An 18,710-nucleotide genomic window follows, 5' to 3' on the forward strand; every position below is an offset into this window, starting at 1 on the left:
CATATTTCTTACCTGTTGTCAGCACACCAAGCAGGTTTTCTCATCACTGAAAATGGATTCACTCTGTCTACACTGACGGAGCTGCACCTGTTGCTGACAGTGGATACTGAATGTGAAAGATGATGCTTCAAAGAACTGATGCGTGAACTGATGCTGGTTATCATTGCTTGGTGAGTAACATAGCTCAGAGCCATTCACTGTAAAGGATCTGGGCTGCATTAGCCAGGGCATGCCCTTTGATAGAAGTGCTCATGCAAGTAGATGCAATCCCCAAGGTAACTAGGACCCAGCCCACTTAAGATTTGGAAACGTAGTGTGGAACAGGTGTCGGCAACCTCTGGCATGCAGCTCGCTAGGGTAAGCACCCTGACGGGATGGGCCAGTTTGTTTACCTGCCATGTCGGCAGGTTTGATGGACTGTGGCTCCCACTGGCCATGGTTCACCGTCCCAGGCCAATGGGGGGCGGTGGGAAGCGCCACGGGCCGAGGGATGTGCTGGCCGCGGCTTCCTACCTCCCGCATTGGCCTGGGATGGCAAACCGTGGCCAGTGGGAGCTGTGGTCCGCCGAACCTGTCGACGCAGCAGATAAAAAAACTGGCCTGGCCCACCAGGGTGCTTACCCTGGCGAGCCACGTGCCAGAGGTTGCTGACCCCTGGTGTAGAACATGATCTTAAAGTGGGTCCTCATTTGGATGAGAAGTTCTGTGATGTTCTGTCACCTATTAGTCATACTCAAGAAGTGAGCTGCAGCTTTCATATGGCCATCTCAATCAGCTTCAAGAATGAACTATTGCAGTAATCTAGCCTGAAAGAAACTGCTACATGTGTGGATGAAATGTAACAAGTGTGAAAACTGCTAGCATACCCCATTGCATTGCCACCACCATAATGCTAATACTTTGTTTCAGAATGGACTGTGCATCTTTTATATTACCACAGTTGGGAAATGGTCACAAGTACCTTCATTGTCGCTCTCATTTTTTTTTATTATTTAAATTATAGGTGGTGTGTTTAGTGATGCTGTGACTAGAGTGGAGCTGTTCTGTAAAAAAATATTAATACTGGATGTTAAACTGGTTATTAGGATGTTTACTGTACAAATATATAGGTTTTGTTTAATAGGGGTCCGTGAGGAATAACAAATAGGAAGGAAAAGAAATGGATAAGCCACTTTTCCACAAACACTTGAGGGTTGGTCAGAGATAATGCTAGGATTGGTCTGTAATCACAGTATATCAAAAGAAGTCTGGTAGGTTTAAAAAGAAGATTCTCTCAACTCAGGAGGGAGTTGTTCAGAAGAATCAATCCAAGACACAGGTACCTGATGAGGTGTTTGAAGAAGTTAGGTCTACCTAAGTTACCACTGGGGAATGGTAAGCTTTTAGGTTAGATATATCTGCATATAGAGTGTACGGTGTTTTTAAATCCCCCTTCACTAAAAGCTTTGTTTCTCCTGCAAAATAAACAAAACTGTTTTTTTCAGAAGGCTGTTTGATCATTGTATTTAGCACTGGTCACAGACCCAAAAAGGGAAGCACCACAGGTGCCTGAATTCCGTCCAACCTGCAGAATAAGTACAGTTGATAAACAGGGTATGACAGTCCATGGCCAGTCCAGGAATGGGAGAATTGCAAAATTCTGCCCCAAGAGAGATAAAGGCAGAAGTCTTCAAACTTGGGGGGAAGGGGTTACAGGGAGACCACAAAGGAAATGGAGGTGCAGCTAGCCCTGTCACCATGACAGATGTCTATAGCTGAGATAGCCCAAATCCGTCAATTTTAAAAGGTTATTTTCAGCTCCTTACACCTTACTCAAAGTTCTACTCTCTCATTTTCAATCTAGTACATTTTGTTCTCTGTCAGGAAGGGAATTCTTCCTGGATGTTTAAAAAAAAGTTGAGTCATCTTTATGCATAGAGAGAGAAAATGAAGATTTTGTGTTGTGAGGAAAAAATATGAGACAGTGCAATACATAGAAGGCAGTGATTTAAAAATCACAGACAAATCTCAATGTTGTCATTTCCTGACTTCTGAGTGCTTCACTTTGTACCTACATTGATATTTTAATATAGGTTCTTTTAAAATGGAATGTTATTTTTATATCAGAGACCACAGCCCAGAGTCCAATCTCATTTGAGGTTAATGGAACCAATTCTGTACAGATGCCTGCACAAATGAGATTTGAATCTGGTCCCATATGTATAATTTAGGATTAATCAGCACATCATTTAAACATAATCTAGGAAACCTGAATTCTTCAACTTCTAGCTGATGACTCTACTAGCTAAGCTATAATAATGTCAACTGACATCCATTTAAACTCTAATTAATATTCTTGACAAGTAGAGTTTTAGACAAATCAGATATTTTCTTCAATAATGTGTTCTGTACAAACCTGAAGGGAGAAATATCTATTATTCTTTATGTTTCTGATCCACATAAGAAATGTAATGAATTGCTTTTATCAAATCATGCTTAGAAAGCATTGCTTCTATTGGCCACCTCCTAAAATAGTTTAGATTGATGATCTCTAACTACAGTAGCTCTAAAAAGTCAGCATGTCACAAGATGATACAAGCCTCTGAGCATTGTTTAACCTTCAGACTTTTTAATTTCCTTCCACCCTCCATATAATTCTTCTGCAATTTTTTTTTACTCTCCAGTGCTAAAGCAGCAAAATTGTAAAGCTGCAGGAAGATTAATCACAGATGTGGTCCAGAATGCCCAAATCTGGCAACGTCAGCGGGAGAGATACTAGTGAGCAATGGGTGAGCTTTGGATCTCATTGTTGCTTATCACATTTCCTCATTCTGGGAACTATGAAGAATCTCTGCACCTCATCTTTAGCTTAGCATTTGAAATGCCACACCAAGATCTTTTATAGTAGTGTAAAGTTAATCTGCAATCTTGAAAAGATTGATTTAGATGTGCACTTCTCAGTAATACCAGATAGAGCTTCAGAGTAATGTTGCTTTGTGGTAGTGTAGGGATATTAAAGAAGGTACTAACAGTGATTCCCCCAAGTGACAGTGACCCCCCAGTTTCACCAAGTACAAAAATCTTTTAGTTCTTCTATTAAAACTTGTAAGCTAATGTCTGCAGAAACCATTGATTGTATCTGTCCTGTGAAAGATACTCTATTACTATGTAAAACTTACAAACAAGTTAATTGACTTTGTTCTTGAAGTAAACACTATGCTAGCCTTAAGCTGTAATTGATACAATGTAAACAAACAGACCCCTACCCTCTATGATTACAGGGTCGGAAGTCTCATATCAATTAACACACACCCCAAAAGTGGTGGAGACAGTAAATTAAAATATGGTTAAGATATGAAGTGTATGTTGATGAATGCTTGATATACATGAATGGTTAGGGAGGTGCCAGCCTAAAAAGAGAGTATCCATCGGCCGAAGAAAGTGTCAAGTGGACCACCAGACAACCCCCGGAGGGTAAACTGGGATCCACCCCAACACCAGGAATGTGCCACTTTAAACAATGTGGAGCCACCAGGAATATGCCATCTGCTGATTGAGTCAGCAACAGCAGGATGAAACAGCTCCCACAGACTAACATAGGAATTAATTCCTATAAGAATGAGCTCTAAAGACTGAGGACTTTGAGTCTCTGGTTCTGCTGCCAGCCTCCAGGAGCAACAGGTGCATCTGATACAGACTCAGCTCCATCCTCATGACCAAGGTACCTGGCCAGTAACTTGGCATGAGCAACTTCTAGGCTGGTAACTATAACACCTATACAGAACTTGAATGAATGATTGTGTACATGAATATATATGTGTGTGTGTGTGTGTGTGTATAAGGAATAAGTAGTAATAGGAATACGTGGTCAAACAACGTTTATTTTTATCTTTTGCCTTATTATTATATTTACAATAAATGTGGCATCTTTGCCTTATCCCGCTTAATAAGATCCTGCTGGTTTTTATTATATTGGTATAACAGTAGTGAATATTTTTGTAATGGTTTGTGTTAGTATTTTATGAGATGGTCAGCCTGATATGGTTTGTGCTTTAGTTCTTTATGTGTGTTTAGAAGTTTCCTACGTAACTTAACTACAGAGCATTTTCTGTGCCATAAGGGTGAAGTACATTATGAGCCAAGTAAGGGGGTTGTACAGAGACAATCAGGTTCATCAGCTGAGTAGTTTTTACTTTTAGAAGATGCTATTAAGCATCCTGGTTTGGGGATGAAGGGCTGCTGCAAGTTTCAAGACTTGGTAGTGTATAATCAAAGAATATAGATAGCCAGCCAGCCAATGAGCTCCAGTATATCAATGTAAATTGACTTCAGCAGATGTAATCCAGATTTACACTGCTGTAAAAGAGATCAGAATAGCCTTGAGACTGTAAAGGGAATGGAGAATAATTATTAAAAAGTGGAGAATCAGTGTAATCTATTGCAATTCAGACCGGAATCATTTGTACTGTGTGTGGAAACAAAAAGGGAGCTAAAGACATCATTTCCAGGTCTATCATCCCAAGGTAAAACATCTTGATCTGGAACTTTAGCCAATTATTTATATATCTATATGCTTTCAAATCTTTTCCAATTATTAAAGTTCACATTCAGGCAGGAACCTTCCTTGATACATGTGTGCTACCTGAAAATTCTAACCCTAGTAGAAATAAATAATAAACACACTAGAAAAGTGAATGTGACCAGTGAAAGAAAGACTGTACAAATGCGATATATATATATAATTAATATTCTTGAGACTATGCATCTGGAAATATGCAACATATTACGATGTGTTCTATCCAGAGCCTAGAACAACCCTAATGAAACAAGACAGTGGCCTAGAATCTCTCCTGCACCTATCTGTTGAAAGGAGGAAGGGGGCAGTCAGAGAGCCAGTTATAGCTCCCCAGTTCACAAGCCAGCTCTACAACAATGTAAGTTACAGCAGTCTAAGAATTTTATGCCCCTGGAGAGCACCCCACACTGGAAGTATCCCCAGCTGGGCAGATTCTGGCCCTTTTCCACTGCCTGAGTGGCACAAAAGAGCTGGAAGAGGGAGAAGAAACTGACCCATTCATGTAATACTCTAATGTCAATGCTTGGAAAGATAAACGACAAATGATTACTGTAAACAAAACAAACCAACTCAAACAAAAATCACACAAGTAGACATAAAGGCCGTGCCAGTTAACGATGGCTGTTCTGAAATTAACAAACAGAACTAGGGGTCTATGGTCTAGTAGAAATCAGTGGAAATGTCTCATGGTTGTCCACTCTATATCTCTTTCCCTAACAGAGGATCTCTTTTCAGCCAATGCAGTTAAAATATACATTACAGGTAGCACTTTATCACTCCTCAAAATCACATATTCCAACATTAAGGCACTATTTATTTTGGTTCTTAATTACCCTGGCTTATCAGCATGTCATATTTATACTCCTCTCCCCACAATAATTACATTCTGAGTCAGTCTGACATTCAGTATTGACCTTTATTTATAGCTCTCACAAACTGGTGAATGTTTATTTATAAACCATGAAAAGCAGAGTTTGTGAGATTGATTCAGTGTATTTAAAAAGCAATGGCCTGGCATTCTGTAAGTAGAAGTAATCACTAACAATTATTAGGGCCTATTTTTCACTACTAATCCAGGACTTTACCTTATAATTGTATTACTGGATTTGTTTCACTCTGCCCATACATCAGAAGGTTTAGTAAGAAGCCTGCTATCAATATAATTTAATAACGTTCAAGAGAAAAAATGTTTTAATCAGTTTAAAAATAAGGCAGAGGTATAATTGACCTCAGGTGCTTGGAAAAGTTTTCAAATCATTATTTTTTTACATTAGATGTGAATTTAAATATTTAAATCCATTCATGGAACTAAGATGTCAGCTACTGTGTCATACTGCTCTGATATTCATGCTCATAATAATACTCCTCACTTTCTTGAGAAAGCATCCCTGGGCCAAGCTCAGCAGTGACTTAACTGGTGGTAAGTTCCACATCAGGTATGGAGGGGCTAGAAATGAGAGTATGGCCTGGTCGACACTAATGTTACACTAGTTAAGTTATGTATGCTATGTAACTTAAGATGATGTAGCTTAAATTGACTCCCAGCTCTCCCATCAACTTAGCTTCTTCCTCTCAGGGAGGTGGGGTACTGAAGTCGACAAGAGAGCACTCTTCCATTGACTTATCACTTCTTTACCAGACCCACTAAATCGACACCCCTGCATCGATCGCAGCAATGCCGATTTAGCCGGTAGTGAAGACAAGCCCTATGTGAGTGTAAATGGCAAAGTCATAGAAAGAGCACAGAGTGGGCCTGATTCTCCTGATTCTCTTACTCTAGTGTAAATCAGGAGTAATGCCACTGAAGTCAGAGGCCTGGTCTACACTAGGCGTTTAAATCGGTTTTAGGAGCCTAAAACCGATTTAACGCCACAACCGTCCACACTAGGAGGCACCTTATATCGATTTTAATGGCTCTTTAAATCGGTTTCTGTACTCCTGCCCGACGAGAGGAGTAGCGCTAATATCGGTATTAACATATCGGAATAGGGTTAGTGTGGCCGCAATCGACGGTATTGGCCTCCGGGAGCTATCCCACAGTGCACCACTGACCGCTCTGGACAGCATTCTCAACTCGGATGCACTGGCCAGGTAGACAGGAAAAGCCCCGCGAACTTTTGAAATTCATTTCCTGCTTCGACAGCGTGGAGAGCTCATCATCACAGGTGACCACGCACAGCTCATCAGCACAGTTAACAATGCAGTCTCCTGAGAATCGAAAAAGAGCCCCAGCATGGACCGCTCGGGAGGTAATGGATCTGATCGCTATATGGGGAGAGGATTCAGTGCTAACAGAACTGCGTTCCAAAAGACGAAATGAAAAAGTATTTGAAAGAATTTCTAAGTCTATGACGGATAAAGGCCACAGCAGGGACTCCGTGCAGTGCAGAGTGAAAGTTAAGGAGCTCAGACAAGCCTACCAGAAAACCAAAGAAGCAAACGGAAGGTCCGGGGCAGGTCGAAAAACATGCCGCTTCTATGATGACCTGCATGCAATTTTAGGGGGCTGCGCCACAAGTACCCCACCCCTGACCGTGGATTCCGAGGTGGGGGTTGTAATCTCTGCCATGTCAGACGGGGAAGATGAAGAGGAAGAAGAAGAGGAAGACCTCGCAGAGAGCACACAGCACTCCGTGACCCCCAGCAGCCAGGAGCTTTTTATCACCCTGACGGAATTACCCTGCTCCCAGCCCTCACAAGCAACTATTCCAGAGAATGACGCCATGGAAGGGAGCTCTGGTGAGTGTACCTTTGCAAATAGCAAACAGTGTTTTTTAAGCAAGCCTTTTTTAATGATTGATTTGCCCTGAGGACTTGGGACGCATTCGCAGACAGTATAGTTACTTAGAAAAGTTTGTTAACATGTCCGGGGATTGAGAGGAAATCCTCCAGGGACATCTCGATGAAGCGCTCCTGTAGGTACTCCAGAAGCCTTTGCAGAAGGTTTCTGGGCAAGGCATCCTTGTTCCGCCCACCATGGTAGGACACTTTACCATGCCATGCATGTAGCAAGTAATCAGGTATCATTGCGTGGCAAAGCATAGCGGCGTATGGTCCCGGTGACTGCTGGCATTCAAGAAGCATGCGCTCTTTATCTTGTTCTGTTATCCTCAGCAAAGTGATATCGTTCAGGATAACCTGGTTAGAAATCAGGAATTTAAGTAAGGGGGGGTGGCCATTTTTCTACTGGGTTCGTGGAATGCAGCAGCTTAAAAAAAACACTTTCCTGCACGTAGCGAAGCGGGGGGAGGGGAGGAGTGAAATGCCGATGATCTTTTCTGTTTGGTCACCGGCGAGGCGATCTTCCCCAAGCTACCGGACAAGCAGTGGGTGGGGGGAGGGGGAAGGTTGTTGATTAGCAGGGAGCTAGCATGGTATTAGCCATGCGTTGGGGGGGGAGGGGTAAATCACTGAGACAGTGGCTTACCATGGCCGCATGCAAGCTGAATCCTGATGCCTGGACCTGTGTCTGAGATCTGTAACCCAAGAGTTGCAAGCAGGCACTATTAAGATGAAAAATGCGACCTTGTAGGGAAATCACATGTGCTATGTAAGGTGAATAGTGCTTTTCACTGTGAAAGAGTATAACCATTGTTCTGTAAAATGTATCTTTCTAAATATTTATCTCCCTCATGCAGCTGCAAATATTTCAAGCGTCCCTCCTCCATCCCAAAGGCTAGCACAGATAAGGCAGAGGAAAAAGAAGACGCGAGATGAGATGTTCTCGGATATTATGGAAGTTACACGCAATGAAAGAGCTCATCTGAATGAGTGGAAGGACGTGGTTTCAAATTACAGGAAAGAGGCCAGTGAACGTGAGGACAGGAGGGATGAACGTGAGGACAGGAGGGACAACCGAGATGAGAGGTGGCCAGGAAGACCGGCAGCGGTGGCGGCAGGAAGATCAGCGGTGCGGGATGCAACTCTGGGGCTGCTGCGTGATCAAACTGACATGCTCCGGCGTCTTGTGGAGCTTCAGGAACGGCAGCAGGATCACAGAGTGCCGCTGCAGCCCCTGTATAACCACCCTCCCCCCTCACCATGTTCCTTAGCCTCCTCACCCAGACGTGTAAGAACGCGTGGGGGAGGCTCCGTGCACCCGCCCACTCCACCCCCGTGGACAGCCCAACCAGAAGGATGTCGTTACTCTGAATTTTATTTTTTTAATGGCCTTCTCCATCCCTCCTTTCCTCCTCCCAAAGCACACCCTTACTTCTCTCTTTTATAATGAATCAATAAAGAATTCATGCTTTTTAAATGAGAGTGACTTTATTTGCATAAGTAAGCTGTACTCGAAGGGGGAGGGGGAGTTGCTTACAGGGACTGAGTCAATCAAGGGGGTTGGGTGTTCATCAACAAACACAGCAGTCACACTGTACCCTGGCCATTGATGAAGCTCGTTTTCAAAGCTTCTCTGATGCGCACCGCTTCCTGGTGTGCTCTTCTAATCTCCCTGGTGTCTGGCTGCGCGTAATCAGCGGCCAGGTGATTTGCCTCAGCCTCCCACCCCGCCATAAAGGTCTCCCCCTTACTCTCACAGAGATTGTGGAGAATACAGCAAGCAGCAATAACATAGGGGACATTGGTTTGGCTGAGGTCTGAGCGAGTCAGTAATGTGCGCCAGCGCGCCTTTAAACGGCCAAATGCACATTCCACCACCATTCTGCACTTGCTCAGCCTGTAATTGAACAGATCCTGACCACTGTCCACTGCCTGTGTATGGCTTCATGAGCCATGGCATCAAGGGGTAGGCTGGGTCCCCCAGGATAACGACAGGCATTTCAACATCCCCAACTGTTATTTTCTGGTCTGGGAAGTAAGTCCCTTGCTGCAGCCGTTTAAACAGAGTAGTGCTTCTGAATACGCGAGCGTCATGAACCCTCCCTGGCCATCCCGCGTGGATGTTTGTTAAACGTCCCTTGTGATCCACCAGTGCTTGCAGCACCATTGAAAAGTACCCCTTCCGGTTTACGTACTGGGTGCCCTGGTGCTGCGGTGCCAAGATAGGGATATGGGTTCCATCTATCGCCCCCCCACAGTTAGGGAATCCCATTGCAGCAAAGCCATCCACTATGGCCTGCACGTTTCCCAGAGTCACAACCTTTCGTAGCAGCAGCTTAGTGATTGCTTTGGCTACTTGCATCACAGCAGCCCCCACAGTAGATTTTCCAACTCCAAATTGATTCCCAACTGACCGGTAGCTGTCTGGCGTTGCAAGCTTCCACAGGGCTATCGCCACTCGCTTCTCTACTGTGAGGGCTGCTCTCATCTTGGTATTATGGCGTTTCAGGGCAGGGGCAAGCAAGTCACAAAGTTCCATGAAAGTGCCCTTACGCATGCGAAAGTTTCGCAGCCACTGCACCTGCAACACAATGCGGTCCCACCAGTCAGTGCTTGTTTCCCGGGCCCAAAATCGGCGTTCAATGGATAGAATCTGCCCCATTACCATCAGGATCTCCAAAGCGCCAGGGCCCGCGGTTTGAGATAATTCTGTGTCCACATATACTGCACGAGAGTGCGCGAGGTGTTTAAAACATCCACGATTGCGGTATGGAGCTGAGCAGGGTCCATGCTTGCTGTGCTATGGCGTCTGCACGGTTCACCAAGCAAAAAAGGCGTGAAACGGTTGTCTGCCGCTGTCAGGGAGGGAGGGAGGGGTGAGGCTGTACCCAGAACCACCCGCGAAAATGATTTTTGCCCCATCAGGCACTGGGATCTCAACCCGGAAATGCCAAGGGGCGGGGGAGGCTGCGGGAACTATGGGATAGCTACGGGATAGCTACCCACAGTGCAACGCTCCAGAAATCGACGCTAGCCTCGGACCATGGACGCACACCACCGATTTAATGTGTTTAGTGTGGCCGCGCACACTCGATTTTATAAAATCTGTTTTACAAAACCGGTTTATGCAAATTCGGAATAGTCCCGTAGTGTAGACGTACCCAGAGTCTACAGCAAAGTAAAACAAGTGAATGGTAAGTAAATACCTTAGAGGGCATGCAAGCAAGAGTAATTTGCACCAATTTGGTATTCACAGGGGTCAAATTCAGTTCCAAAGCCAAAAGCAGTTGCAACTGCCTACACCAGGGAGAATTTAGAGTGATTTTAGAGTGAGAGTGGGGTGAGGGAAGGAAGTTGCTTAATCTTACACCCTTCTATTAAATGCTCTTTCTACTGTGCTCAAGCCTTCTGATCTTCAGTGCAAAGCTTCCCATGTTGCATGCTTAGAGAATACCAAAACAGTCCAAGTCATACTTACTTTGCTGCTTGTTAGAACTGGTCAGAAAATGAATCCTGACAAAAAAAACTTTGCGACAAAAATGAAAACAAAACAGTTTTCATCAAACCCTTTTTGGAATTTGGGGGTTTTGACGTTTCTGGATTTTTTTTCCCAGAACATTTCTGCTTAGTCAAAATACCATTTTCTGTTGAAAAGTGTTTGGCCAACTGTTCTGCTTGCACTAACTTGCATTTCCTTTCTGGATAATTTCCATCCAACTGGGAATTTAGACCATCATTTAAGTCATCCTTGAATTTAGCCTCTTTCAATGGGAACTGTATCTGCTTCCATCAAGCTGCATTTGGCTAAAAGCTCTCTTTGTATTTAATAAAAAACATCTCTCATGTGTTCCAGAGTTATTCCAATTACTGTAGGTCAGGCATGCAGAAGTATTAGCAAGAACATTTTCTGAAACAATCATGGAATTTGTGAGCTCCTGAAAAGTCAGAAGGATTCTCCAAAGGCTATTTTTAAACATCATTTGCCCCCAAAACACCTTTTTCTATTATCAATGTATTTCATCCAACAATAAAAGATCAAAAATACCATTATGGTCACAGAGAATGTTTTGTCAACACATGGGCAATAATAAATGGTGCAAATAGTTAATTCTCTTTTACCTGTAGAGCAAGAGAAGTCCAGAAGGATGTTGACAGACAAACTTGAGGAATTTTGTCACATGACTGGGAATAAGCCAGGTGATAGGAGCATTACTAATGCTGTCACTAACAGGTGCTACCATTTAACATTTTGCACTGGATTAGAAATGGTCAGGACATAATTGTCTTCTCTAATTTTTTTCCAAACCCCCCACCCCTCAAAAATATTTACATCATTTACTTCAAAAAATGTTGTTGAAATTTATCAGGTTTTCATCAAAAGACTAAATACTGATTTTTGTCTGTTTTAAAATGGTGACACAACAGAAGAGCTTTATAGTCTACCTCCTTAGTACAGAAAGTTTGTCTACAACCCCTTCAATTATTTCTGAAGCCATGAACAGGTGAATACATTTATTTATAAATATATTTACTTTTCTCACTAGAAAAAAAATTAACCACCTTAGCTAAACAGGAGAAATCTCAACTTTTAACACTACATTCATAGGTCTAACAGCCTGACCCACTTCCACTGAAGTCAGTTGAAAGACTGACAATGCCTTCAGTATGAGATGTGCAATCTCTTAATGCATAGTAAATGCTTTGCTAAATTTTAAATGTATTGGTTTAAAAATAAAAAAGAAAGAAAAGCTACATATATTTGAATATGTCAGATGGTGCATGGGCTGTTGAAAATTCTGTTCAAGTGCAAGCTATATACTTTAAGATGGATGCTGTGCACATATGTCTGTGTCCAGTAGAACTGGTCAAAAACTATAAAAATTGTTCAATGAAAAAGGACATATTTTGCATGCGTGCACGCACACACACACACACAGCCTACCAGCTCTATTGTGCAGCTAACTGGCTTCAGGATTTTACAAGGTATCAAGTGAAGCTTCCTGCAGCTCCCGAACTGCGGCCAATGGGAGCTGCAAGCGGCCGTACCTGCAGACACTCAGGTAAACAAAGCGTCTCGCAGCCCACTAAGGGCTTACCCTGAACAAACCGTGAACCAAATTTGGAAACCCCTGGAGCAGCCAGAACCAATCTTACGCTTTCCTTGAAGCAATGGCATTAGAGAAGAAAGTATTCCTGTGACACCAGAAGGGGCAGTTTCATCACAGCCTTGTAGCAAGACCCACCAACTCCCTTTTACCTGATGGAACAGAGGAGTCTGAAAATGTGAGTACTAGGCCCAAAAAATGTTGCTACTAACTTTCTCTTTAGGAATAATCCCTGTTTCATTATGTTTGAGATGGAGGCTAAATTTTGTCATATTAGCCTCCGGCAGTGCGACGGATAAAGGAGATTTCACTGAGTTACGGAACACTAAACGAATTCAAAATGTCAGTTCAGCTTGTGATATTACTGAAAAGAGAACTCTGTGCCCAACCAGGACAAACATTTTTGGAAAAGTGTCACTTCTCTTTCTCATTTCTTTTGGGTTAAGCAGATGTGACTTTTCTGTCACTGTGTCTTGTGATGTGACAGCACAGTTAAAATTAAATTCAAGCCCGACGTGGATAACTTTCAAAACAACAACAAAAATACATTTCTCTATCTTTCCTTTTGTAAGTGTGTGTGGGGGGAGGGTAAAGCTATGTGCTCACTTTGAGGAATGGTTGCTGCAAGTTGTAAGTGATGTACAAAAAGAAAGATTTGCTGTGTCTGACAGCAGATACACCAACTTTAACAATATTCAGTTCTGACAAAACCAGAAGAATATGGAAGTCAAAACCAGCACATTGCTCCCAAGTGTTAATATTAATTGACGTGGACACAGCGGCAAAATGAGGACAGATGGATGCATGGAATTAAGCAGCAGGCCACAACCTTTATTCAACTTTAACACAGGAGAGGAGTGCTACCCACCCATCACCCACATTCTCCTATACCCATGTAGGGGTTACAGGACTCCTTACCATATAGCCCATAACATGGGGTGGTTCTCTTCGGCTTATCCCCTGGAACTCAGCTCTCTCTGAGTCCTAGCACTCTCCCCCTCATAAGGGGGAGAGATGGTGCAGCAGTGTGGGCACCTTGGCCTGCAAAGACCACAAGGTCTCACCCTATCGCTTGAGCCCAAGGTTCATCACTAAAATCCCAGGTCTTTGACCTCTGGGAACCATTCATTTTATTCTCTTAACTGCACTAGAAACTGGCCACAAGTTGCGATGAATAAACAACTCCACCCCAGTTAGGTACTAAGTGCATTCCTACTGAAGTATTGTGTCTCAAAGGTGCTGCGAAGAAGGCACAACATTCTTTGATCCTCTGCCAATTGGCTCATGGGAGAAGCCACAGCCAGCACATCCCTCGCCTGCGCTGCTTCCTGCCACCCCCATTGGCCTGGGACGGTGAACTGCGGCGAGTGGGAGTGGTGGTCCGCCGAACCTGCCGATGCAGCAGGTAAACAAACTGGCCCAGCCTGCAAGGATGCTTACCCTGGCGAGCCATGTGCCAGAGGTTGCCGACCCCTGCACTAGTATATGCACACCTCTCCAGGAGGGTGGTTTCAAAGAGCTGATAACAGGAGGAAATACGTTAGCTTCCCCCTCCTCTTAAAGGAGTTGCATAGAGTTCGACAGTAACACATACACAGTCACATTTTTAATACAATGGATGCCAACGAAATTAAACCTAATTCAGTAAAGTTCATTCAGGATATTGCAGGAAATTGTCAGTCTGTCCCAACCCACCACCTGAAAATGCTCATATATATTAGTTCAAACTGGATTCATGAGAGAGCAGATGACAAAGAAAGGACTTTTGGATAAATAACCTGAGTTTAAACTGACTCAGGGCCTGCGTTTTGATCCAGAAAATGGACAGGAACCTCTGTCTAAAGGAGGGCCCAAGTCTTGCTGAAGGTTTGGAAGGACTGGAACTTCTAGAGCCGCATAAGACTGATGGGTGACATCTGGTAAGCTTATTAGCATGCATGTAGGAACTTTTATTGGTTTTTATATGTTTTCTCTGTAATGCTTTTACCTTAAGAATAAATGTGCTTGCTTAGAAGGAGCTCTGTGGTAACTTATAATTGTGGGCAATACACTGGTCATAGGCTTTGCAGGGAAAACAAAGTGCAGGCAGTGGCCTGTTTACACAGTTTGACTTGCTGTGGATATCACACTGTAATCCATGGTGCTGTTCAGCCTTAAACCCCCAACCAGAGGGAAGGAGGGAGTACCAGGTCTTCACCCAAGGGAAGTGACAACTAGGGGCTAGGAACCTAAAGGGGTGCTCTTGGTGGGCCACGGAGTGGGAATACAGATGCAATTGCCCTGAAACTGTGACAGTATCTATCTAGGTTTTAATACTACACTGAACCATGCTTTTTGAGCATACTATAAGTTTAAGAAAAATATTAATTCTTTTACATTTTAATAGGACATCTGAAACAAAATCTTGACTAAAATGCTCCTGATTTCTCCTTGATAATAATTCTTTGTAATCTGCTTTCCAATTTATGTTGAAGTGGACTTTAACAAAAAAAGTTGAAGAAAAGTGTCTAGAAATGGAAATGTAGTGCACTCTTTGCAATATGAAGATTTGTTCAAGTACTTAAGTCCATTATTCTTCATTATTGTTATCATTATCATCATCCAGTCAGATAATTCCATTAGAAGGCCAAAATTTCATGTTGCCCAGTAGTAAGAATAAAACATAATGGGAAATAATTAAAGAACCTAAATTTAAAACATATGTGCACATTCATTCATATGTAATATACATAGAAAGAGCACGTACATATACTTAGACTTCATGTGTATGTAAATTATATATACACAAATGTACAAGGTGGTGAGGTAATACCTTTTACTGCACCAAATTTTGTTGGTGAGAGAGACAAACTTTCGAGCCACACAGAGCCCCACCACAAATCTGGGAAAGGATCCCTCCCACCAACAGAAGATGGTCCAATAAAATATATTACCTCACTCCCCTTTGTCTCTCTAATATCGTGGGACAAACACAGCTACAACTACACTGCATACACACACATTCAACTACATTAATGAATAGTAGTGTGTGTGTGTGTGGTGTGTGTGTGCTCATGCATATTTAATTACATAACACACAAACTATGGTAAGAGAACATTAAGGTTGCAAAGTCAAGCACTCAAAAGTTAGGAAATTCTTGAATTAATTCAACTCCCTTTTCTGTAGCATTATGATACTGTCTTTAATTAGACGATCACATGCTATTTTTCAGGCAGTCCTCATTCAATGGACGGTTGGACGGTGCCTCAGTTCCCATCTCTAAAATAGGAGTAATACACCCCCTCACTTCAGAAGATTATTGTGAAGATTAATTAAATTATATCTGGAAAGAACCCAGATTCTATAGTACTGAGCACCACAGAAGAGACCATTAGGAAATGACTAATTATGCCTTAAGAACAAGATGGCTCTCACTTTTGGAATTTGCTTTTTGTTTCACAGAGCCAAAATGCGGGCCTACTATTTGCAACCAAGCCAGAGAAGTCCCTTACAATTTGTTCAAGGCTTTAACACACTTATAATAAAGTTAAGGTCCCGACAACATGACAGATTGAAAACATGATATAATCAGGTCAGGGAACAACTTGTCCCCCTAACTTGATTTTAACAATAATATAGAAAGTCCCTTTAGCTGTATTCCAGATGCTGTGTACGAGACAGCTCATTATTCTGGCAGATCTCTGGCACCCAACTACAACTGTGGGGTTTATCTGACTGACCCGGATGGATTATATTTTGTGTATATTTTTTATTATGTAGTTTAATTATGTTAGGCCCTCAGAAGCTAGGATCATCATAAATATTTAAATAAATAACTAAAACAAATAAATATAATTCCAACTGTTCTCTGGAATAGATCAAGCTCCCTAGATACTACTAGTGGGCCTTTTCCTCATCCAAATATAACTAAACTACCTTGCCTATGTGTTAGAGAAGATACCAGTCACTCAGCTGCAGTCCTGATGAGGGTTGCCACCCTCACAATTCCAGGCCGACTGCACCGCCCTCATGAACAGCATCATCATACGAATTAGTTACACTTAAATCCCTGGTCTGAAATGCCACCTGACGATAGTTTTTGCACTACTAATGGCAACTGCTACATCATGCTAAGCACCAATAAATATTGACCCTCCTTGCATTCTAAATAAAAGGCAACCCTTTCCAGTATTGCTGTCACTTCAGTAGACTCCAAAGGAGGAAAATGGCAATAGTTACTCACCTTGACAAACATCACTTACTTATAAACAAGGTATAGGTACATATTCAGAATTCATGTCTCAAGTAAAAAAACACAAACACAAGTGCAAACATAAAAAAGCCTCATTTAGGTTACCTTGGATACTCTGTTTGCAACCTCTCTGCCTACAGTCAGCCCCTGAACAAAGGTCCGTGCAGCAATGAAAGCTCTAGTCACTTGAACCTTCAGTTTCCTGGGTACATCTCCAAATGGTTTCAGCTGGTCTGTGTATTTGCTTACACACTCCAGATAGTCCTCAGTGAAATGATATTGGGGATTTATGAGCTGGAACATTCGCTCCAATAGCCGAGCCCAGAAATCATTCAGCATCTCCTCCAAATTTACATTGCCTCCTGTATAATATCGTTTCAGTTCTGTGAAGAGGTCCTGGAACACTTCTGAATTCTGCATGTACAGCATTCCATACGTTCGCACAAACATATCATTTAAGGATTTTTCTGCATTCTCCAAAAGTTCTCGGAAAAATTCTGCAGAGAAAATAAAAAGGCATATACAGAACAAAATTAATAAAATGTCAATGGCGTGTTGCCTTGCCTTCATGATGGTATTGCCGTCACGACGGTATTACCTTTAGCAAAATTTGCTCAAGTAAATGTTGTTGCCATTTGCATCTTTAATAGAAAAAGGCAGTTATTTAAATTGGAAATAGGTTCATTTAAGAGCAATGAAAAATGGAAAGCATATTGTATTCCCCACAGAGGTTAAAAAGAAACTTTAAATCCATAACTCTAAATTCTAAATATACATTTGAGAGAGCTGCAATGAAAATTGTTCCATTATTTAAACCAGGCATCTCAAACTCAAATCACCATGATGGCCACATGAAGACTAGTACGATGGCCTGAGGGCCGCATCACTGAAACCTTTTCATATAACGATATAAAAGTATAGTCAAAAATGAAAAAAATTAAGAGTAATATAGTATGCTATTTAAAGTCAATGTATTAACTTTTTAAAAACTGGCTGCTGGTGGAGTCGGCGCCTATGGCAGGCCGCAGGAAATAACTCCGTGGGCCTCATGCATTTTTGAGACCCCTGATTTAAACCTAGCAATCCCTGCCACTTGCCAAACTCTCAATAGTGAACAGCTAATGTAATGAGATGACTAGAACTAGACTAGATGACTAGAACTATGGCAATATCGGAAAATGCAAGTAATGACATCTTCTATTTTATTCTATTGAGGTTCTTCACGCATCACTATGATGTCTGATCTCCATGGTATCTTATAATTTACTTTCAGCTTTCAAAAGTTCTTAAAAAGTTTGAACTGAGACATATTGGAGCCTGATCCTCCACACACAGAAGCCCTTTAAACAATAATACTAGCCTGAGTAAAAAGATGTTGCTATTGTCAATAATTTAATGCTATTCTGAAGCACTGTGTTGGCATTTGGGCCAGTGTTTTTCAAACAGCCTGCTGACTGCAACGTTGTACAGATTGCAGTGTCTGGGATATTATGTTAGCAGCGGGCTTGTTTACCTATTCTTTCTTTTGATAACTAAGTTTACTGCTCCTCAGTTTATTTACCCAGCCTCGAGCCATAGCCTGTTCAAAGTCTTGACTTCAGGATTTTATGTTTATTGGAAAATGAAGCAATGGAACCCTCAGCGGCCATCTCTGGCATCTCTCTGGCACATGAGCTCAGGAGGACATTGGGAGGAGGTAAGTTCTCTGTTACTGGTTATCCACCTTACACCACTACCAAGATACTTATTCTGGGAAATTACATTAGAGTGATTCTCTTAAGACTTCCCTTAAAACATTGTCAGTGGAATTCAACACCACTACCCTCTGGTTTTACATTTGAGTTCAGGTCCCTCACTTCATGCACTCTCTTTATAAATCTCCATGGCTTGCAATGAACTCCCTAAACACAAACTCTGAGAGGCCAGGAGGTAGATTTCCAAGTTGTTTGGTGGGAAAGGAATAGCAAACTGCCTCCATTGGGGTTTTCTTCACTTGCATGATCACAAAGCACTTTCAGAAGGTGTTGAATGGAGTCA

At 42.3% G+C, this 18,710-nt stretch overlaps 1 protein-coding gene across 3 annotated transcripts in view; it reads right to left on the reverse strand.

Annotated features, from left to right (window-relative positions):
* Positions 1–18,710, reverse strand: part of GPC6 (glypican 6) — a 1,140,547-nt gene that overhangs the window by 457,814 nt on the left and 664,023 nt on the right. For all 3 annotated transcript variants that reach the window (XM_045010084.1, XM_045010090.1, XM_045010100.1), the window contains one exon: positions 16,779–17,170. In XM_045010084.1, coding sequence (XP_044866019.1) covers positions 16,779–17,170 — 392 coding nt within the window. The remainder of the gene's footprint in view (positions 1–16,778; positions 17,171–18,710) is intronic.

The sequence above is a fragment of the Mauremys mutica genome, chromosome 1 (genome assembly GCF_020497125.1).
Source record: "Mauremys mutica isolate MM-2020 ecotype Southern chromosome 1, ASM2049712v1, whole genome shotgun sequence".
NCBI classification, from domain to species: Eukaryota; Metazoa; Chordata; order Testudines; family Geoemydidae; genus Mauremys; species Mauremys mutica.